Source organism: Stegostoma tigrinum, chromosome 3, assembly GCF_030684315.1.
Source record: "Stegostoma tigrinum isolate sSteTig4 chromosome 3, sSteTig4.hap1, whole genome shotgun sequence".
Lineage (NCBI taxonomy): Eukaryota > Metazoa > Chordata > Chondrichthyes > Orectolobiformes > Stegostomatidae > Stegostoma > Stegostoma tigrinum.
In genome coordinates, this window is record NC_081356.1 from 139440806 (window position 1) to 139465184 (window position 24379).

The 24379-nt window shown below is 46.1% G+C and overlaps 1 protein-coding gene across 1 annotated transcript in view; it reads right to left on the reverse strand.

Annotated features, from left to right (window-relative positions):
• nup155 (nucleoporin 155) overlaps nucleotides 1-24379 on the reverse strand; it is a 224258-nt gene that overhangs the window by 146030 nt on the left and 53849 nt on the right. The window contains exons 9-11 of the mRNA XM_059645000.1: nucleotides 22098-22171; nucleotides 10535-10626; nucleotides 7735-7832 (exon numbers count right to left, since the gene is read on the reverse strand). Of these exons, the coding sequence (XP_059500983.1) occupies nucleotides 7735-7832; nucleotides 10535-10626; nucleotides 22098-22171 (264 nt within the window). The remainder of the gene's footprint in view (nucleotides 1-7734; nucleotides 7833-10534; nucleotides 10627-22097; nucleotides 22172-24379) is intronic.

Genomic DNA, 24379 nt, shown 5'->3' on the forward strand with positions numbered 1-24379 from the left:
TTTTATTTTTGGATTAGGAATATTCCACGGCACAATATCGTGGGCCGAAGGGCCTGTACTGTGCTGTACTTTTCTATGTTATGTCAGTGCAGCTAGACTTGGACAAGTAGAGACAGCAATCTGCATTGCTAGATGATAGACTCATCAAGAGGCAGCAATGGGCCATACGTGCAGACAGCAGCCTGTGCAATTAGACAATGGGCCATACGTACAGACAGCAGCCTGTGCAATTAGACAATGGGCCATACATACAGACAGCAGCCTGTGCAATTAGACAATGGGCCATACGTACAGACAGCAGCCTGTGCAATTTGACAGTGGGCCATATGTACAGACAGCAGCCTGTGCAATTTGACAGTGGGCCATACGTACAGACAGCAGCCTGTGCAATTAGACAATGGGACATACGTACAGACAGCAGCCTGTGCAATTTGACAGTGGGCCATATGTACAGACAGCAGCCTGTGCAATTCGACAGTGGGCCATACGTACAGACAGCAGCCTGTGCAATTAGACAATGGGACATACGTACAGACAGCAGCCTGTGCAATTTGACAGTGGGCCATATGTACAGACAGCAGCCTGTGCAATTCGACAGTGGGCCATACGTACAGACAGCAGCCTGTGCAATTAGACAATGGGACATATGTACAGACAGCAGCCTGTGCAATTCGACAATGGGTCAGTGCAGAGACATCATGACAAGAAAGGAAATTATACATATTGTATAAAATTAAAAAAGAAAGTTTACAAAGTGGCCAGAAATAGTAATTAGAGAATGAACATCAGGGATGTACTACAAAAAATATACTACTAACTACACCAATTCCACTTACCCACAATAGGCTCATCGTTTTGAATGTTATGACAATAAATTGGAGGAATGGGGACTTTTTGGACAACAGCAAAGGAGAACTAAGAAAGTAATAAGGAAGAAATTGATCCACATCTAAGCCTTAAATTGCCTGCTCTGATCCTTGAAGCATAACGCCTGGGTATCCTTCCTGCATTGGCCCAGTTTAGTCCTGTTAGAATTTTATCACTTCCTATGAGACTGCCTCCTCCCATTCCCCTAAACTCCAGTGAACGTAGGCCTAAGTGATCAAATTTTTCTCCTGCTGTCCCAGTTCGGAGGACGAGTCACTCAACCTGAAACGTTAACACTGATTATTCTTCACAGGTGCTACCAGTCCTGCTGAGTTTTTCCAGCAATTTCTGTTTCTGTTTGTGTTTCTGATTTACAGCATCCGAAGTTCTTTCAGTCTGCATCTCATCTGTTTTTGGCAACTTTAAACTAAGTAGAGACAACTTATCTAATATGTTCAAAAACAGAGGGTGCTGGAAAAACTCAGCAGGTCTGGCAGCATCCATGAAGAAAAAAAATCAAAGTTAATGTTTCAGGTCCAGTGAGTCAGAGATAAGCCAGGTGAAAATGAGGGCAGAGTGGAAATTGGAAGCGAAATCGAAGAACTTTTCCAATTCTGGATGGGAAAGGGAAGCAGCATCGATGATATCATCGATATATCAGAGAAAGAGTGTGGGTGGGTGCCAGAATAGGACTGGAACAAGGAATGTTCTACGTACCCCACAAAGAGACTGGCATAACTGGGGCCCATGTGGGTACCCATGGCCACTCCTCTGGCCTGAAGAAAATGAGAGGAGTTAAAAGAGAAGTTCTTGAGGACAGTGGTGAGGGTGGTGGTGGGTGGGAACAGTTCAATTCTTTGCTCCAGGAAGAAGCGGAGAATCCTAAGACCCTCCTAGTGGGGAACAGGCGTGTAAAGAAATTGCACATCCATGATAAAGAGGAGGCAGCTGGAGCCTGTAAACTGGAAATTTTGAAACCGGCGTAAAGCATCAAAGGAATCACTGATGTATCTGGGCAGGGATTGGAGCAGGGGATGAAGACTGAGTCAATGTAAGAAGAGATGAGTTCTATGAGGCAGGAGCAGGCTGAAACAATGGGTCTGCCTGGACAGTGTTGTTTGTGGATTTTGGGAAGGAGATAGAAACAAGTTGTGCGGGGGTTGAGGGACCATGGAGGCAGTTGAGGTGGGGGGTGGAAGTACACGGATGTCATTAGATGAAATGAAATCAGTTACTGTAGTTGGGACAATGGCCTGATGTGTCATGATGAGGTCATGGTCCAGGGAAGATAGGAGGAGGTATCTGAGAGCTGGTGCACAGCCTTTGCAATGTAGAGGTCAATCCTCCAAACTACAATAGCACCATCCTTATAGATAGGCTTAATAATAAAGTCAGGGCTCAATCTCAGACCATGAAGTGCAGTCAGTTTGGAAGAAGATAGGTTGAATTTGGTGAGGTGGGGGGCAGAGAAATTGAGGCCAACTTTCACAAGGGAGCTTACAAAATGTCCACCTTTTTTCTCAACTGAGGGGGATTCCCCAGCATCGGTGTCAACAGGGCCCTCAACCAAGTCTGACCCATCTCCCGCAATTCCGCCCTCACCCCCCCATCTCTTCCTTCCTGCAACAGCGATATGATTCCCATTGTTCTTACCTACCATCCCACCAGCATCCACATCCGGAAGAGAATCAGATACCATTTCTGCCGCCTCTAGCGAGACGCCACCGCCAGACACATATTCCCCTCCCCTGTCCACCTTCCACAGGGGCCGTTCCCCTCTGGGACACCCTGGTCCACATTTCCTTCACTCCCAACACCTCCCCACAGCACCTGCCCCTGCAACTGGCTAAGGTGCAACACCTGCCCATTTACCTCCTCCCTCCCCAGTATCCAAAGGCTCAAACATACCTTCCAGATCAAGCAACACTTCACCTGCACTTCCTAGAATCTTGTCTAGTGCACTCACTGCTCACAATGTGGCCTCCGTTACATTGGGGAAATGAAGCATAGACTGGGTGACCACTTCACTGAACATTTACATTCTGGTTGCAAAAATGACCCTGAGCTTCCTGTTTCAGAGACAGTAGGAACTGTAGATGCTAGAGAATCTGAGATAACAAGGTGTAGAGCTGAATGAACACAGCAGGCCAAGCAGCTTCAGAGGAGAAGGAAGACTGACATTTCGGGCCTAGACCCCTCTTCAGAAAAAAAGAAGGGTCTTCTGAAGAAGGGTCTAGGCCTGAAACATCAGCCTTCCTGCTTCTCTGATGCTGCTTGGCCTGCTGTGTTCATCCAGCTCTACAGCTTGTTATCTGAGCTTCCTGTTGCCTGCCATGTTAACACACCACTCTGTTCCCCAGCCAACATGTCTGACTACACTCTCCACCTCCTCCAGAATTTCCAATTCCCTGGTTCACAACACCTCATTTTCACTCTGGACATCCAGTCCCTGTACACCTGCATTCCCCATGCCGATGGCCTAAAAGCTCTCCGCTTCTTCCTGTCCTGCAGACCTGACCAGGCCCCCTCCACTGACACCCTCATCAGCTTATCCGAACACAACAAATTCTCCTTTAATTCCTCCCACTTCCTACAGACAAAGGGGGCGGCCATGGGTACCCGCATGGGCCCAAGCTATGCCTGCCTCTTTGTAGGATACGTGGACAATCCCTCTTCCAAAGCTACACTGGCCCCAAACCCCACCTCTTCCTCCGTTACATTGACGACTGTTTCGGCACCGCCTCGTGTTCCCACGGGGAGCTCGAACGGTTCGAACTAACACCTTCCACCCCAATCTTAAGTTTACCTGGACCATCTCTGACACCTCTCTCTCCTTCCTGGACCCTCCTGTCTCCATCTCTGGCATCCACCTGGAAATCGATATCCATTTTAAACCTACCATCTCCCACAACTACCTGGAATATTACTCCTCTCACCCACCTTCCTGTAAAAATGCCATTCCCTATTGCCAAGTCCTTCACCTCCACCGCATCTGCTCCCGAAATGAGGCATTCCACTCCCAAACATCCCAGATGTCCTCTTTTTTCAAAAATCGCAACTTCCCCTCCACAGTGGTCAAAAATGCCCTCGATCGTGTCTCCCGCATTTCCCACAACTCATCCCTCACACCCCTATTCGCAATAACAGCCAAAACAGAATCCCCCTCGTCATCACATACCACCCGACCAACCTCCAAATCCAAATCATCCTCCAACATTTCTGCCATCTGCCATCCGACCCCACCACCAAAGACATTTTTCCCTACCCACCCTTATGTGCTTTCCGGAGGGACCACTCTCTCCTGGACTCCCTTTTCTGCTCTACACTCCCCTCCAACCCCACCACCCCTGGCACTTTTCTCTGCAACCGCAGGAAGTGCTACACCCGTCCCTATACCTTCCCCCTCACCACAATCCCAGGCCCGAGGAAGACTTTTCACATCAAACAGATGCTCACCTGAACATCTGTCAATGGTATATACTGTATCCGCTGTTCCCGTTTGGTGTCCTCTACATCGGGGAAACCAAACGGAGGCTTGGGGACTGTTTTGCAGAACACGTAAGCTCTGTTCGCAACAAACAACTACACATCCCAGTCACGAACCATTTCAATTCCGCACCGCCCCCCCCAACCCACCCCACCAACTCCTCGGACAACATGTCCAGCCTGGGCTTCCTGCATTGTCACAATGATGCCACCTGCAAGATGCAGAAACAGCATCTCATATTTCACTTGGTAACCCTTCAGCCCAAGGGTATCAATGTGGATTACACAAGCTTCAAAATCTCCCCTCCCTCGACCACATGCCAAAATCAGCCCAGCTAGTCCCCGCTTCCCTAACCATTCCTCTCACCTCAAGCCCCACCCCTATCTCCTACCCACTAACCGCATCCCGATCCCTGACCTGTCCGTCTTCCCTGGGCTGACCTATCCCCTTCCTAACTCCTCAACCTCCATTCACCTTAATTAGCTCTAACCCCACCTCTTTGACCTGTCTGTCTCCTCTCACCCTATCTTCTCCTTTATCCATCTTCCATCTGACTCCCCTGTCTCCCTATTTATTTCAGAATCCCCTTCCCCTCCCCCATTTCTGAAGGAGGGTCCTGAACCGAAATGTCAAGCTTTCCTGTTCCTCTGATGCTGCTTGGCCCGCTGTGTTAATCCAGCTTCACACTGTGTTATCTCTGTTCCCAGCTTGCTGCAGTGCTCCAGTGAAGCTCAGTGCAAACTGGAAGAACAACATCTCATTTTCTGCTTTTTTTTTTATTCATTCACAGGATGGGGGCATTGCTGGCAAGGCAGCATTTATTGACCATCCCTAAGAATCAACCACATTGCTGTGGGCCTGGAGTCACATATAGGCCAGACAAGGGAAGGATAGCAGTTTCCCTCCCTTAAGGACATTAGTGAAACAGATGGGTTTTTTTCTGACAATCAACAACGGATTCATGGTCATCTTTAGATTCTTAATTCCAAATATTTATTGAATTCAAATTCCACCACTTGCCCCGGCGGGATTTGTAATGGAGTCCCCAAAATGTTATCTGGGTCTCTGGATTAATGGTTCAGCGCTAATACCATTAGGCCATTGCATTCCCTCCCTCCTCTGGGATCCTGTAGCCCTCTGGACTCAATATCGAGTTCAATAATTTTAAGACCTAAACTCACCCATGTCCTAGACCTCTACACCACACACCAGGCCTTGTTATCAAACAGCCTGCCATTACTCACCACCTATTGTTAGTCACTAACAGTCCCCATATACTGCTATTCACCCTCCCAGCCAGAACCTTATCAACTCCTTTGTCAATCCAATTGCTCTTCTCTCTCTTTGGGATCTATCCTTTATTCTATCATTTACTCCCTACCCCACCCCCTCCTAGTTTTCTGCATATAAACCAACATTCTCCAAGCTACCATCAGTCCTGAGGAATGGTTACTGGACCCGAAACGTTAACTTTGATTTTTTATTTCCTCACAGATGCTGTCTGACCTGCTGAATTTTTTCAGCAATTTCAGTTTTTGTTCCTGATTTACAGCATTCACAGTTCTTTTGGTTTTTATCTAATACGTTCCCCTTTATCAATTTTTAGCCTACTCTGTAATAAGACCATAATAGGAGTGGAAGTAAGGCCATTCGGCCCATCAAGTCCACTCCGCCATTTAAATCATGGCTGATGGGCATTTCAACTCCACTTCCCTGCACTCTCCCCGTAGTGCAACAACCTCTCCCTTCATCCCTTTCACAATGGCTTCAGCAGCAACACCATACTTGCAAGCTAATGGCATGCTGGCCTTCATAACAAAAGGAATTGAGTATAGGAGCAAAGAGGTCCTTCTGCAGCTGTACAGGGCCCTGGTGAGACCGCACCTGGAGTACTGTGTGCAGTTTTGGTCTCCAAATCTGAGGAAGGACATTCTGGCTATTGAGGGAGTGCAGCGTAGGTTCACGGGGTCAATTCCCGGAATGGCGGTACTATCATATGTTGAAAGGTTGGAGCGACTTGCCTTGTATACACTTGGGTTTAGGAGGGTGAGAGGGGATCTGACTGAGACATATAAGATAATTAAAGGATTGGACACTCTGGAGGCAGGAAGCATGTTTCCGTTGATGGGGGAGTCCAGATCCAGAGGACACAGTTTAAAAATAAGGGGTAGGCCATTTAGAACAGAGTTGAAGAGAAACTTCTTCACCCAGAGAGTGGTGGATATATGGAATGCTCTGCCCCAGAAGGCAGTGGAGGCCAAGTCTCTGGATACTTTCAAGAAAGAGATAGATAGAACTCTTAAAGATAGTGGAATCAAGGGTTATGGGGATAAGGCAGGAACAGGATACTGATTGTGGATGATCAGCCATGATCATAATGAATGATGGTGCTAGCTTGAAGGGCTGAATGGCTTACTCTTGCACCTATTGTCAATTGCTTAAAAAGAATATAAAGTACTCATTTGATACTTCAGTAATTTCTGCTACTCCCATGTATAAATTCGCTTTTTCATTTCAATTCAATTCACACTGTCTTTCACCACATTTTTACTACTCAAGACAGTATTCCCCACCGCACTTTACTATGATTGTCTACATATTTATTCATGATTTCAATCACCTCTGCCAAATATCCTTTCAACTTAGTCTACTCTCAGGTGAAGAATTATGGTTTATTCAGGATATCTATATAAGTGAAGAATTCATCTATTGGACAATTCAGTGATCTTTTCTGCAACCTCTATGAGGTGTTCACACCATTTGGTTGCTAGAACGAATCATAGTACAGTCTCCACTAATCAGTTTTGGTGGATTCAAACTTAACCACAATGTTCGTGAAAACATCACACAATCTCTCTTAACACTGCCAATCTGGCATTAAGTATTCTCAGTACCACTGCATTACTGTATCTCAGTCTTCATTCTGTACCCAATTCCTGAGCAATAGCACTTGCACTATACTCCAGGAAATAACCAACTCTGCACTGAGCACCAGTACACAAGGTGGCCTGGTGATTCAGTGATTAGCACTGCTGCCTCACAGTGCCGGGGCCCGGGTTCAATTCCATCCTTGGACGACCATCTGCAGGAAGTTTGCACATTTTCCTGTGTCTGTGTGGGTTTACTCTGGGTGCTCCAGTTTCATCCCACAGTCCAAAGATGTGCGGCTAGGTGGATTGGCCATACTAAATTGCTCAAAGTGTCCAGGGGTGTGCAGGCTAGGTGGATTAACCAATGGAAATGCAGGGTTACAGAGGTAGGATTGGGAAGCTCTTCAGAGAGTCAGTGTGATATCGATGGGCCAAATGGCCTGTTTCCACACTGTTAGGATTCTATGATTTTGCTACATTCCATGAATTAACCTACTCTGCCCTTCTCACCTGCATGTGTCACAGCCAACAGGTGGCAATCCACGGACTCTGAGTTCTCAATCACTGCTATGTGGACAATTGGTTTGAACACAGCTCGATCTATAGTCCTAGGAAAGACAAAAGGATCATTAAGAAGAAACATCAATACTACATCACAGCATTTCCAAAGCAAAAATATCCCAGAGACAGGTGGGATACACACACCACAAATTCTAGGGAGTTATAATAAGCACCCAGGCCTAACCCTAAACCACACATGAATTTCTCAGAAATTACATGCAGACACACAGAAATATCCCAGAAAATATAATATACATGCACACAGGAACATTAAAAAGTATTAGGCATAATGACAGGAACGCCCCAGGTAGTTTCACATGTAGTAGAGGCCAGAACACATGGACACAACCTCAGAGTGAAGGGATGGTACTATAGAAATGAGATAAGGAGAAATTTCTTCAGCTATAGAGTGGTGAATTTGTTCAACTCATTGCCACAGAACGCTGTGGAGGCCAAGACATTGAATGTATTTAGGACAGAGACAGATAGATTCTAAAACATAAGTTGCTGGAAAAGCTCAGCAGGTCTGGCAACGTCCGTGAAGAACAAAATCACAGTTAACTTCAGTTCCAAGAAAGGGTCGCCAGACCCAAAACGTTGACTCATATGTTTTCTTCAAAGATGCTGCCAGACCTGCTGAGCTTTTCCAGCAACTTCTGTTTTTGTTCCTGATTTACAGCATCTGCAGTTCTTTCAGTATTTATAGATAGATTCTTGATTAGTAAGGGATTTAAGGGTATACAGTGATGCAGAAAATGGGTCGAGAAACATATCATCCATGGTCAAACGGTGGGATACATTCAGTGAGCTGAATGGCCGAAATCTGCTCCTACCTCTTATAGTCTTATGGTATATGCATACACACAGGAATATTACAGGAAGTATATACACACACAAGATTATCCCAGAAAGTAGAAGCAAGTGCGCGCACACACACACACACACACACACACACATTCAAGAGCGCATGCATACATACCAACACAAATAAACCAGAGGAGGGAAGAAACAACAAGTGTAGGTCATTTAGCCTATCACATCACTTAATATGACAATGGCTCATCACCCACTTCAGTGCCTTTGTATCAAACCACAATACCATAAAAACAGGAAAAGGGGTAGGAACTGGGAATTTAATATTCAGCGATATAAGACGTTCCGCAAACAAAGGCCAGAAGGATAAAATGGTGGGGTTGCCCACTAATAAGAGATTAAATGAATGGCATGTCACTGAGAAGCTCAGAAACAGGAATTTTGGAGTGCTTGTCCACAAACCTTGGAGGCAGCAGGTCTGGTTAATAGGAGAGTTAAGATAATTGCAAGAGATTGGCCTTTATTAGTCAAGACATACATTGTAAGTGCTGGGATGTTATACTGGAGCCATACAGGACTTAGATTAGGCCACAGCTGGAGTACTATGTGCAGTTCTGGTCACTGCACTATAGGAAGGATGTGATTACACCAGGTGAGGTGCAGAGAAAATTTAATGGAACGTTTCCTGAGATGCAGCAGTTGAGCTATGAAGACAGTCTGGACAAGCTTGTGTTTTCTTTAGAGCACAGAAGGCTGCCAGAGGACCTGATTAAGGTATATAAGATCACGAGGGACATGGGCAAGATGAATAGAAAGCAGCTGCTCCCCTGAGTTGAAGGGTCAATAACAAGGGGGTATAATTTGAAGATAAAAGGGAAGAGATTTTTTTTAGAGGGGATTTAAGGAAACACTTTTTCACTCGGAGGGTGATGGCAGCAATCTGGAATACACTGGCTGAGACGGTAATTAAGGCTGGAAACCTCACAGCCTTTAAAGAGCACTTGGATGAGCACTCGAAATGTCGTAACGTTTAGGCCAAGCCTAAGAAGTACCACTAGTGTCAATTAGTGCCTTTTTTTTGGTCAGTGCAGACTCGATCAGCTGAAGGGTCTCTTCAGTACGACATGATTCTGTGATTTTATGATTCTGCGTCACTACCAGTCCCACAGTTTAGCTGGTATTGGTACCATTAGTAGTATGGATAGTTAACAATGTAAACAGCATTCTAAAGAACTGATTTGGCAAGTTTTATGTTATCGACGGCAGGAGCAGTTGTTCTGTACTTAGTCCAGTCAACATCAATACATGTTCTTATCTTGAGGCATACTCATTCACATAGTAAACACATCCTTAACCCAACATATTTCATGATCTGGAGAGGTCCAAAGCAGCTCACAAAGCAATTCTGAAATGCAGTCACCAGATGCCGTGGTGTAGTGTAGGATCCGTGGCAGCAAACTTGTGCACATCAATATCCCAACCCCAGCCAAATGAAATCTTCTGTTTGTTCAATGACAAACAACTGGCTTAGGCACCAGGGAAAATTAACCTCCTCTTCAAAACCGTTCTGTGCAGTTATCTACATTCTCCCAGAGGACTGTTCGGTGAGTGGTAGACTGAAAGGAACACAGCAATGTGAGTGGACCAATCTGAATCAACGTTTCTGGCAGCGCAACACTCCCTTGGCACTGGCTTTCTGGCACTTCAGTAATCTCACAATATTTCCTGTTTTACATGTTTAAGTATTAAAATGGGAATTGGAATCACAGGATTTTGACCACTCTGACACGGCTGATAGATAACGTTCCACGTTGTACATGGGAGTGCCTATAATGCCCACCACCTGCAAAGATTCCACTTAAAACAGACTCAGTGAAGAAAATGCATCGCACAGAACAAACAGGAGTTCAGATTTGACATCAAGACTCTCACTCACCTGGCTATGCTGCCTGCTGCAGAAACAATGGAATTCTGAGATAAGGAAGCCACTCTGCCCATTCCCTGGCCATCAACACCCAAGTCATACACCTGAAAATCAGACAGTACCTATCACTATCAACCGGCATAATAGAAGGCACATAGTCAATGGGAAACCCACATTAGAAACAATTCTAATTCAGCAGCGAGCGCGGTTGAAGCGTGAGCCAGGAATAAAAGACTTGCTTTGTGAAGCTGAGCCAAGGCCAAGCAGGAGCAAACGCAGACATGGGGACTGCTGGGCAAGTGAACTAATATATTCGGGCATTGGCTAAACCAGAAACACTACATGTGTAGTGTCTCCCATCCATCATCCTGCTGTAACCAAAAAAAAGACTGTGTGGAAGATTGGTAAGGTGTTGGTAAGTTGTTTCAGCGGCAGGAGTCCGGAAGGAGGCGCAAGGTCAGCCTGGGAAGGCAAGCTTTCCCTTTAACAACTTACCCCCCATGTCATGAGTAGGTGGTGCGTCCACTGAGCAGGAGCGGACATGGGATGGCTGAATAAGTGAGGGAATACATTCGTGTGGTTGCATTACCCGAAACACTACTCAGGTAGTGTCTCCCACCCATCCTCCTCCTCTAACCAAAAAAAGTTCTGAGTGCCAATTTGTTAAGTTACTAGTTTTTGGGAATTCAAAAAAGTGGGAAGGGAGGATAGGGCAGTTGCATGCTCCCCCTGGAGAATGTGGGAGGTAAGGGTCACCACGAGTGTCCCTGCTGACTTCATCTGCAGGAAGTGCACCCAACTCCAGCTCCTCGGAAACTGCGTTAGGGAACTGGAACTGGAGCTGGAGCTGGATGAACTTCTGATCATTTGATTGGCTGGGGGAGTGATTGAGAGGAGTTACAGGGAGGTAGTCACACCTCAGGTACAGGAAAAAGGCAGATGGGTTACAGTCAGGGGGCCGAAAGGGAACAGGCAAACAGTGCAGGGATCCCCTGTGGCCATTCCCCTCAATAACAAGTATACCATTTTGGATACTGTTGAGGGGGACGACTCACTAGGGGTAAGCCATGGGATACAGGTCTCTGGCACAGTCTGTCCCTGTTGCTCAGAAGGGAAGGGGGGAGAGGAGGAGAGCATTAGTCATTGGGGACTCCATATTTAGGGGACAGATCGGAGATTCTGTGGGAATGAGAGACACTCACGGTTGGTGTGTTGCGTCCCAGGTGCCGGGGTCCGTGATGTCTCGGATTGTGGTGCAGGCCCAAGTCGTGGTCCACATAGGCACCAACAACATAGGTAGGAAAAGGGATGGGGATGTAAGGCAGAAATTAAAGGAGCTAGGGTGGAAGCTTAGAGCTACAAGAAACAGACTTGTTACCGCTAGTTTGTTACCCGTGCCATGTGTGAGCGAGGCGAGGAATACGGAGGGAGAGCAGTTGAACACGTGGCAACAGGGATGATGCAGCAGGGAAGGATTCAGATACCTGGGTAATTGGGGCTTAAACTGGAGTAGGTAGGACCTCTACAAACAGGATGGTCTACAACTGAACCAGAGGGGTACCAATATCCTGGGGGGAGGTGGGGAGGGTTAGTTTGTGGATGCTCTTTGGAAGGGTTTAAACCAATTCAGCAGGGGGATGGGAACTTGATTGTTGCTCCAGTGTACAGGAGGTTGAGAGTAGTGAGGTCATAAATAAGGTTTCAAGATCACAGGAATGTACCGGCAGGCAGAAAGGTGGTTTGAAGTGTGTCTACCTCAACGCCAGGAGCATCCAGAATAAGGTGGGGGAACTTGCAGCATGGGTTAGTACCTGGGACTTCGATGTTCTGGTCATTTCAGAGACATGGATAGAGCAGGGACAGGAATGGTTGTTGCAGGTTCCAGGGTTCAGATGTTTCAGTAAGAGCAGGGAAGGTCATAGAAGAGGGAGAGGTGTGGCATTGTTAGTCAAGGACAGTATTACGGTGGCAGAAAGGACGTTTGATGAGGACTCGTCAACTGAGGTAGTATGGGCTGAGGTTAGAAACAGGAATGGAGAGGTCACCCTGTTGGGAGTTTTCTATAGGCCCCCAAAAAATTCCAGAGGTTGAGAGGAAAGGATAGCAAAGATGATTCTGAATAGGAGCAAAAGGAGCAGGGCAGTTGTTATGGGGTCTTTAACCTTCCAAATATTGACTGGAAAAGCTATAGTTCGAGTACTATAGATGGGTCAGTTTTTGTCCAATGTGCGCAGGAGGGTTTCCTGACACAGTATGCAGATAGGCCAACAAGGGGCGAAACCACATTAGATTTGGTACTGGGCAATGAACCAGGCCAGGTATTAGATTTGGAATCTCTTATCAAGAGGAAGAAGGAGGCTTGTGTAAAAATGAGGCGTGAAGGTTCAGTTAGGATGCTAGAAAGTTACAAGTTAGCCAGGAAGGACCTGAAGCGAGAGAGAGGGGAAAGGAGAAGTCTTTGGCAGGTAGGATCATGGAAAACCCTAAAGCTTTCTATTAGTATGTCAGGAATAAAAGAGTGACTGGAGTAAGATTAGGGCCAGTCAAAGACAGTAATGGGAAGTTGTGCGTGGAGAGCGAAGAGATAGGAGAGGGGCTAAATGAATATTTTTCATCAATATTCACACAGGAAAAAGACAATGTTGTCGAGGAGAATACTGGGATGCAGGTTATTAGACTAGATGGGATTGAGGTTCATAACAAGGTGGTGTTAGCAATTTTGGAAAATGCGAAAATTAGTAAGTCCCCAGGGCGGGATGGGATTTATCCTAGGATTCTCTGGGAAGCCAGGGAGGAGATTGCAGAGCTTTTGGTTTGGATCATTACGTCTTCATTACCTACAGGAATAGGGCCAGAAGACTGGAGGATAGCAAATGTTATCCCCTTGTTCAAGAAGGGGAGGAGGGGCAATCCTGGTAATTATAGACCAGTGAGCCTTACTTTGGTTGTGGGTAAAGTGTTGGAGAGGATCATAAGAGATAGGATTTATAATCATCAAGAAAGGAATCAGTTGATTACGGATGGTTAACACGGTTTTGTGAAGGGTGGGTCATGCCTCACAAACCCTCTTGAGTTCTTTGAGAAGGTAACTAAACAGGTGGATGAGGATAAAGCAGTTGATGTAGTGTACGTGGATTTCAGTAAAGCATTTGATAAGGGTCTCCACGGTCGGCTATTGCAGAAAATTTGGAGGCACGGGATTGAGGGTGGTTTAGCAAAATTGGCCAGCCTGAAGAAGGCAGAGGATGGTGGTCGATGGGAAATGTTCATCCTGGAGTTCAGTTACTAGTGGTATACAACAAGGATCTGTTTTGGGGCCATTGCTGTTTGACGTTTTTATAAATGACCTGGATGAGGGCATAGACAGATGGGGTAGTAAATTTGCAGATAACACTAAAGTCAGTAGAGTTGTTGATACTGCGGAAGGATGCTGCAGGATGTAGAGGGTCATAGATAAGCTGCAGAGCTGGGCTGAGAGGTGGCAAATGGAGTTTAATGCTGGAAAGTGTGAGGTGATTCACTTTGGAAGGAGTAACAGGAACACAGAGTACTGGGCTAACGGTAAGGTTCTTGTTAGTGTGGACAAGCAGAAGGATCTCGGTGTCCACGTACGTAGATCCCTGAAAGTTGTCACCCAGGTTGACAGGGTTGTTAAGAAGGCATACGGTGTGTTAGGTTTTATTGGTAAAGGGATTGAGTTTCGGAGGCATAAGGTCATGTTGCAGCTGTACAAAACGCTGGTGTGGCCGCACTTGGAGTATTGCATACAGTTCTGGTCGCCGTATCATAGGAAGGACATGGAAGGGTGCAAAGGAGATTTACCAGGATGTTGCCTGGTATGGAGGGAAGGTCTAATGAGGAAAGGTTGAGGGACTTGAGGCTGTTTTCGTTTGAGAGAAGAAGGTTAAGAGGTGACTTAATAGAGACATACAAAGATGATCAGAGGATTAGACAGGGTGGACAGTGAGAGCCTCTTCCCTCGGATGGAGATGGCTAGCACGAGGTGCCATAGCTTTAAATTGAGGGGTGACAGATATCGGACAGATGTCAGAGGTAGATTCTCAGAGAGTAGTAAGGGCGTGGAATGCCGTGCCTGCAACAGTAGTAGACTCGCCAACTTTAAGGGCATTTAAATGGTCATTGGATAAACATATGGATGATAACGAAATAGTGTAGGTTAGATGGGCTTCAGATTGCTTTCACAGGTCGGCACAGCATCGAGGGCTGAAGGGCCGGTACTGTGCTGTCATGATCTATGTTCTACGTGAGCTTTGTTTCCCCTCTCTCTTTATCTCTTTGGCAATCTAGAGTAGACGGAATGGAAGTTATGGCAATTTTATGTCCTCTTGTAGGATGTGGGACGTAAGGGTCACTACGAGTGTCCCTGCTGACATCACCTGCGAGGAGTGCACCCAATTCCAGCTCCTCACAGACCACGTTACGCAACTGGAGCTGGAGAAACTCGGGATCATTTGGGATGCTGAGGGGATGACAGCAAGGAGTTACAGCAAAGTAGTCACACCCAAGTTACAGAATAAAGGTTGCTGGGTGACCGTCAAGGGAGGGAAAGGCAATGGGATAAGGCAGACAGTGTTGGGCTCCCCCGTGGCTGTTCCTCTCGATAACAAGTATACTGCACTTTGGATGCTGTTGTGGGGATGCCAGGGTGCTGGTGGTGAAGGACCTACCAGGGGAAAACCATAATGGCCAGGTGTCTGAGGGAAGTGGGGGAGAATAGGAGAGCTACAGTGACAGGAGATTCAATGGTTAGGGGAACAGACAGGAGATTCTGTGGTCATGAATGAGACTCCTGGATGGTATGTTGCCTCCTGGGTGCCAGGGTCAGAGATGTCTCTGTTCGAGTCTACAGGATTCTTAAGGGGCAGGGAGAGCACCCAGAAGTCGTGGTACACATCGGTACCAATAACATAACTAGGAAAAGGGATGAGAACCTGAAAAGTGAATACAGGGAGTTCGGTTGGAAGGTAAAAGGCAGGACGAGCAGAGTGGTAATCTCAGGATTACAACCGGTGCCACAGACCAGTGAGGTTAGAAACAGAGAACTGAAGAGAGACAGGAGAAGGGAGGACGAGCAGAGTGGTAATCTCAGGATTACGACCGGTGCCATGGGCTAGTGAGGCTAGGAATAGAGAGCGAGTGCAGTTGAACACATGGCAATAGAACATAGAACATTGCAGCACAGTACAGTAGGGAGGGCTTCAGATATCTGGATCGCTGGGATAAGTTATCGGGAAGGTGGGAACCGCATAAAAAGGATGGGGTGCACCTGAATGGGAGGGGCACCAATTTCCTGGTGGGAGGTTTGGAACAGCTCTTCGGGAGGGTTTAAACATAGAACATAGAACAATAAAGCGCAGAACAGGCCCTTCGGCCCTCGTTGCGCTGACCTGTGAACTAATCTAAGCCCCTCCCCCTACACTATCCCATCATTATCCAAACTAACTTGGTAGAGGGATGGGAACTGGAGCTATGGATCAAAGGATGGGGGAACTGGTAGACAGGCTGATACAGCATACAAAGAATCTGTGAGGAAGGACAGACAGTTGGTGAAGCAAAGTTGCAGTCAGTGTGACAGGTTGAAGTGTTTCTATTTTAATGCAAAGAAGAGTCAGGAGTAATTGTGATGAACTTTGAGCATGGATCAATACTTGGAACTACGATGTTGCGGCCTTTATGGAGAATTGGATAACTCGGGCAGAAATGGTTGTTGAATGTTCCGGGGTTATTTTTCTTTATTCTTTCACAGGATGAGGGCATTGCTGGCAAGGCAACATTTATTGCCCATCCCTCATGAGGGTGGCAGGGTGGTTAGCATTGCTGCTTCACAGCACCAGGGACCCAGGTTCAATTCCAGCCGCAGGCGACTGTCTGTGTGTAGTTTGCACATTCTCCCTGTGTCTGCATGGGTTTCCTCTCGGTGCTCTGGTTTCCTCCCACAGTCCAAAGATGTGCAGGTTAGCTGGATTGGCCTGCTCAATTGCCCATAGCGTTCAGGGAAGTGTAGATTAGGTGGGTTATAGGGGGACAGGTCTGGGTGGGATGTTCCGAGGTTCGGCACAGACTTGTTGGGCTGATGGGCCTGTTTCCACACTGTCGGGATTCTGTTCTAATTGCCCAGTGGGCAGTTAAGAATGAATCACGTGGCTGTGGGTTTGGTGTCACACTTATATCAGACAAGATAAGGGTAGCAGTTTCCTTCCCTCAAGGACATCAGTGAACCAGGTGCTTTTTTCCCAACAATCAACAACAGATTCATGGTCATCTTTCTACTCATAAATCCAGATATTTATTGAATTCAAATCCCACCATCTGCCAGAGCAGGGTTTGAATCCAGCTCCCTCGAACATTAACTGGGTCTCTGGATTAACACTCCAGCGATAATACCACCAGGTCATCACTCCCACAAAGGTCTGGATGTTTCAAAAGAAATAGGGAGGGAAGTAAAAGACGTGGGGGAGTGCCATTGCTAATCAGGGATGGTATCACAGCTGCAGAAAGGGAGGTCGTGGAGGAGGCTTTCTTCAGTGAGTCAATATGGGTGGGAGTCAGAAACCGGAAAGGAGCAGTCACTTTATTGGGAGTTTTCTATAGACCCCACAATAGCAGCGAGAGACACTGAAGAACAGATTGAGAATCAGATTGTGGAAAGGTGCAGAAGTAATAGGGTTGTTGTCATGGGGGACTTCAACTTCTCTAATATAGACTGGTACCTCCCTCGACCATAAAGCCCTAAGACACAGCAACAGAAATTAGGCCATTCAGCCCATCAAGTCTGTCCGCCATTCAATCATGGCTGGTAAGTTCCTCAACCCCATTCTCCCTCTTTCTCCTCGTAATCCTTGATCTCCTTGATAATCAAGAACTGATGTTAGTGCAAATAGTTTGGATGGAACAGATTTTATCAGGTGTGTCCAGGAAGGATTCCTGACTCAATATGTAGATAGGCTAACTACAGGGAGAGCCACGTTGAATTTGGTGCTTGGCAACGTACCAGGTCAAGTGTCAGGTCTCTTGGTGGGAGAGCATTTCAGTGATAGTGATCACAACTCCCTGACCTTCACTATCATCATGGAGAGGGAGAGGTGCAGACAGTATGGGAAAGTATTTAATTGGGGCAGGGGGAATTACAATGCTGTGAGGCAAGAACTGTGGAACATAAATTGGGATCAGATGTTCTCAGGGAAACGCATGACTGAAATGAGGATGTTGTTTAGGGAGCACTTGCTGCGAGTGCTGGATAGGTTTATTCCACTGACGCAAGGAAGGGATAGTAAGGTAAAGGAATCTTGGATGACAAGACATGTTGAACATTTAGTCAAGAGGAAGAAGGAAGCTTACGTAAGGTTGAGGAAGCAAGGATCAGACATGGGTCTAGATGTTTACAAGGTAGCTAGGAAGAAACTGAAGAATGGGCTGAGGAGAGCTGGGGGGTGTGGATGAAAAAGCCTCAGCAGGTAGGATTAAGGAAAACCCCAAGGCATTTTATATTTACGTGAAGAATAACAGTGAGGGGAGAGCCGATCAGGGATAATGGAGGGAACTTGTGCCTGGAGTCGCAGGAGCTAGGGGAGGTCCTTAATGAATACTTTGCCTCAGTATTCAGCAGAGAGGGGGATTTGTGAGGACAGCATGAAACCGGCTGATATGCTTGAACAGGTTAACGTTAGGAAGGAGGATGTGCTAGAAATTATGAAAAACATGAGGATAGACAAGTCCCCTGGGTCAGATGGTATATACCCAAGGTTGTATACAGGAAGTGAGGGAAGAAATTGCTGCCCCTTTGGTGATGATCTTTGCATCCTCACTGTTCACTGGAGTAGTACCACATGATTGGAGGGTGGCAAATGTCATTCCCTTGTTCAAGTAAAGGAGTAGGGATAATCCTGGGAATTACAGACCAGTCAGTCTTTCTTCTGTAGTGGGCAAATTATTGGACAGGATTCGGAGAGATAGTATTTATGATTATTTAGAACGGCATAGTTTGATTAGAAAGAGACAGTGTGGCAGTCAGAGAGGCAGGTCATGCCTCACAAGCCTCGCTGAAATCTTTGAGGATACGACAAAACACATTGCTGAAGGCAGAGCAGTGGATGTGTTGTATATGGATTTTACCAAGGCATTTGATAAGGTTCCCCATGGTAGGCTCATTCACACAAATGAAGGAGACATGGGATTCAGGGAAATTTGGCTGTCTGGATACAAAATTGGCTAACCAATAGAAGCCAGAGAGTGGTAGTAAATGGAAAGTATTCAGCGTTGAGCTCGGTGACCAGTGGTGTTCCACAGGGATCAGTTCTGGGACCTCTGCTCTTTGTGATCTTGGAGGAAGTGGAAGGGTGGGTTTGTAAGTTTGCTGACGACACGAAGGTTGGTAGAGTTGTGGATAGGGAAAGGGCTGTTTTAGGTTGCAACAAGACACTGACAGGATGCAGAGCTGGGCAATGAAGTGGCAGACGGAATTGAACCCAGAAGTGTGAAGTGATGCATTTTGGGAGGACAAATTTGAATGCAGAATACAGGGTTAATGGCAGGATTCTTGGCAGTGTGGGGGAACAGAGAGATCTTGGGGTCCACATCCACAGATCCCTCAAAGCTGTCAACCAAATGGATACAGTTAAGGCGGCATATGGTGTGTTGTCTTTCATTGGCAGGGAGATTGAGTTTAAGAACGGAGAGGTCACGCTGCAGCTCTATAAAACCCAAGTTAGGCCACACTTGGAATATTGTTTTCAGTTCTGGTTGCCTTATTACAGGAAGGATGTGGAAGCTTTAGAGAGGGCGCAGAGGAGATTTACCAGGATGCTGCCTGGACTGGAGGGCAGGTCTTATGAGGAAAGGTTGAGGGAGCTCGGGTTTTTTCCAATGGAGCAAAGAAGAATGAGAGGTGACTTGATAGAGATGTACAAGATGCTGAGAGGCATAGAGACAGTGGACAGTCAGAGACATTTTCCCAGGGCGGAAATGGCTATTAGGAGGGGGCATAATTTTAAAGTGATTGGAGGAAGGTATGGGGAGATGTCAGAGGTAGGTTCTTTACACAGAGAGTGGTAGGTGCATGAAATGCACAGCTGGGGGTTGTAGAAGAGTCAGATACATTAGGGGCATTTAATCGACTCTTGGATAGACACATCGATGATCGTAAAATGAAGGGAATGCAGGTTAGTTTGATCTTAGAGTAGGATAATAGGTCGACACAACATCGTGGGCTGATGGGCCTGTACTGTGCTGTACTGTTCTATGTTCTTTCAGCAGAGTTCCATGGTTGACAAATGATGTAAAACTAAACATTAGACAAAAAAAGTGTGTTTATAACAGGTGTAAAGCAGAAAAAAACAATTGAGAGTCAAGAGAAATATCTATGGTTTGGTAAGGTGGGGTTTGATGAAAAAGCAAATGGGAACTACGAGAAAAGTCTAACAGCTAACACAAAAGGAGAATCCCAATATTTTTAATCGGCACCTAAAAAATGACAGAGCTAAAAGAGCAGTTGGGCCAATGAGAGAACAAAAAGGGCACTGAAATATGGAGGCATCAGGTATGAACATTTTAGGCCTGTCTTTACAGAACAGGAGGATGCTGCCTAAGCGTGCCATGGTGGCAGAACTGGAAACTTTCAGGAGAAGGGTTCAAAATTATTAAATTAGTCTTGGATAGACTGTTGGTACTTAAAAGTTAACAAGGCATAGAGACTGGCTGACATGCTCCAAGGATTTTGAGGAAACTGAGGGTGGAAATTGCAGGGTCACTGGCCACAATCTTTCAGCCTTCCATGCACTCAAGGCAGATGCCATAACTCTGGTGAACTGACAACATTACAGCCTTATTCAAAAAGATTCTAAGGTTATTTGTGGCAATTACAGACCAGTTAGTTTAATTTCAGTGGTGAGGAAGCTTTTAGAAACAAGTATTTGGGACAGAATTCATAGTCACATGGAAAAAGATGCATTGAGTACAAAGATTCAGCATGGATTTCCAAAGTGAAAGTTGTGTTGAATTATTGGAGTCTTTTTGATGAGATAATAAAGAAGCTTGAAGTCAATGATCTGGATCTTGGTGTGCAGGGGACAATTTTCAAGTTTTCAAATGATACTAAATGTGGAAGAATTGTAAACCATGAGGAGGAGAGTGTCGACGTCCCAAAGGATATTGTCAAGTTCTTGGAGCAGGCTGATAGGTGGCAGATGGGGTTCTGTGCAGGGAAGTGTGAGATGATGCACTTTGATTGGGAAAGCATTGAAAGATTATATAAAATATTGAGTATAATTCAAAAGGGCATGAGCAGAGGGACCTTGGTGTGTATGTGCACAGATTACTGAAGATGGCAGGACAGATGGAGGGAACAGTAAATAAAGTGTACAACATCCTTAACTTTATGAATGGGGGCATAGACTACAAGAGCAACGAAGTGATGTTGAACTCGCACAAGACACCTGTTAGGCCTCTGCTGAAGTATTGTGCAAATGTGGGCGCCACATAATAGAAAAGATGTGAATGCAATGGGAAGAATGGTTCCAGCAATGGTTCAGTGATTAGGACAGATTGAAGAGTTAGGAATGTTCTCACTGCACAGAAGGCAGCAGTGGGGAGATTTGACTGATGTTTTCAAAATCACGAGGGGGCTGGAGACAGTAGACAGGGAGAAGTTGTTCCCACTCATAAAAGGAACAAGAGGGCAGAAGAAAGCAATATGCAAACGATGTGATGCAAGGAAAATCTTTTACACGTAATGAGTTGTTAAGACGTTGATGGAGGCAGTTCAATTGAGGCATCCAATACTTGTTTGAACAGTCAAAGCAGACACATTGCGCTGAATGGCATCCATCTGCATCAGCAATGGCATAGTGGTATTCATGACAGGGTTTCATTTGGGCGGCACAGAGGCTCAGTGGTTAGCACTGCTGCCTCAGAGCGCTAGCGATCCGGTTTCGATTCCAGCGTCAGGCGTCTGTCTGTGTGGAGTTTGCATATTATCCCCGTGTCTACGTGGGTTTGCTCCGGGTGCTCTGGTTATCTCCCACAGTCCAAAGATGTGCAGGTTAGGTGGATAGGCCATGCTAAATTGCCTGTAGTGCTCAGGAATGTGTAGCTTAGATGGGTTATAGAGGGATGGGTCGGGGGCAGTGGTCCTCAGATTGGTGTGGACTTGTTGGGCCGAATGGCCTGTTTCCACACTGTAGGGATTCTATGATTGATGATTCATAACACTTTTGTGATTGTGTGATCGAACAGAGACAACGTAGGAGATCGGCAGAGACAATCACATGAAGGAGAATTATCAAAAATTTTGCAAGTATTTCAGTGCTGACTGATGAGAAGGCTTGAAGCAACCATGCAAGAATCTAGAAGGATAGCTTGCTGTAGAACAGTCATCTGGCTTTTTCTGACATTATAAGGCAGCAAATGGGTGTCAGTGTCAGCATTGTACGGTGTCAGAGTGTCCGTGTCAAGCACTATGATGCAGTGAAGGATGTCAAGGTGACGCAGTGAATAGGTGTCAGTGTCACTGGAGTGCAGCAATTGGTTTTCAGTGTAGTCATAACATGACAAGACCTACCTGTAGCACACCCTTTTCTGAGCGTGTGTACAAGATGTTCCTGGAGTTGTCAATGGCAATCTGAACAATTGGATCTGAGGGAGAAAAGGAAAACTATTAGCATAACAAAAGGAACGACAAAGGCAAGGGAAAGGGTCAAGTAAACTTTGCAGCATCCTTAGACACGGGTGAGGTCCCGGAGGACTGGAGACTTGCTAATGTTGTCCCCTTGTTTAAGAAGGGTAGCAGGGATAATCCAGGTAATTATCGACCGGTGAGCCTGACATCAGTGGTAGGGAAGCTGCTGGAGAAGATACCGAGAGATAGGATCTATTCCCATTTGGAAGAAAATGGGCTTATCAGTGATAGGCAACGTGGTTTTGTGCAGGGAAGGTCATGTCTTACCAACTTAATAGAATTCTTTGAGGATGTGACAAAATTGATTGATGAGGGAAAGGCTGTAGATGTCATATACATGGACTTCAGTAAGACGTTTGATAAGGTTCCCCATGGCAGGCTGATGGAGAAAGTGAAGTCACATGGGGTCCAGGGGGTGCTAGCTAGATGGATAAAAAGCTGGCTAGGCAACAGGAGACAGATGGTAGTAGTAGAAGGGAGTTTCTCAGATTGGAGACCTGTGACTAGTGGTGTTCCACAGGGATCTGTGCTGGGACCACTGTTGTTTGTGATATATGTAAATGATCTGGAGGAAGGTGTAGGTGGTCTGATCAGCAAGTTTGCTGATGACACTAAGATTGGTGGAGTAGCTGATAGTGAAGGGGACTGTCAGAGATTACAGCAGAATATAGATAGACTGGAGAGTTGGGCAGATAAATGGCAGATGGAGTTCAATCTGGGCAAATGCGAGGTGATGCATTTTGGAAGATCAAATTCAAGGGCGAACTATACAGTAAATTAAAGTCCTGTGAAAATTGATGAACAGAGAGAGCTGGGTGTTCAGGTCCATTGTTCCCTGAAGGTGACAACGCAGGTCAATAGGGTGGTCAAAAAGACATATGGCATGCTTTCCTTCATTGGGCGGGGTATTGAGTACAAGAGTTGGCAGGTCATGTTGCAGTTGTATAGGACTTCGGGTCGGCCACATTTGGAGTACTGTGTGCAGTTCTGGTTGCCACATTACCAAAAGGATGTGGATGCTTTGGAGAGGGTGCAGAGAAGGTTCACCAGGACGTTGCCTGGTATGGAGGGTGCTAGCTATGAAGAGAGGTTGAGTAGATCAGGGTTATTTTCATTAGAAGGACGGAGATTGAGGGGGGACCTGATTGAGGTCTACAAAATCATGAGGGGTATAGACAGGGTGGATGGCAAAAAGCTTTTTCCCAGAGTGGGGGTCTCAATTACTAGGGGTCATGAGTTCAAAGTGAGAGTAGGAAAGTTTAAGGGGGATATGCGTGGAAAGTTCTTTACACAGAGGGTGGTGGGTGCCTGGAACACGTTGCCAAGGGAGGTGGTAGACGCAGACATGTTAGCGTCTTTTAAGATATATTTGGACAGGTACATGGATGGGCAGGGAGTAAATGGACACAGACCGATAGAAAATAGATGACAGGTTAGACAGAGGATCTTGATCGGCGTAGGCTTGGAGGGCCGAAGGGCCTGTTCCTGTGCTGTAGGTTTCTTTGTTCTCTTTGTTCTTTGTTCTGAACCACTCAGTTTATCTAATCCATTACTGACAAAGCAAAAAATAAATCGGGAACAAAAACAAAGTTGCTAGAAAAGCTCAGCAGGTCTGGCAGCATCCGTGGAGAGAAAGCATGCATAACATTTTGAGTCTAGTGACTCATCTTCAGAATTGACAGCAGCTAGGAAAAGGTGGTAGTTACACTGATGATGGAGTGGGCTGTGTATGGGGCAGTGTGTGTGTTAGGGGGTGGGAAAGGACCGCGCGCGTAGGTGGAGACGGAGCCCGGAGATAGAGAGAAAATGGTTAGGCACTCAAAAGGATCATTGATAGGAAGCCAGGGAAGGAGAGAAGCTAGGCAAGTGATAATGGGCTGCCTGTGCTGGAAGCAACCTGTTTCATTACAGGAGCTGTGATAACAGGTTGGTAGATGATGTGTAGATGTTACAGCTCTAAAATGATTCAAATCCTGAAGGGTCCACAAGTTCTCCAAGCAGAACATGAGGGAATGTTCTCTTAGCTTGTGTTAAGCCTTGCTCAAGCATTGTCGTAGGCCTGAGACAGAAATGGTGACATTGGAGCATAGTGGTGTATCAAAATAGCAGAGAAGTGGAAGTCCAGAATTAATCTTAGAGAACAAATGTAAGTGATGCACAAAGTG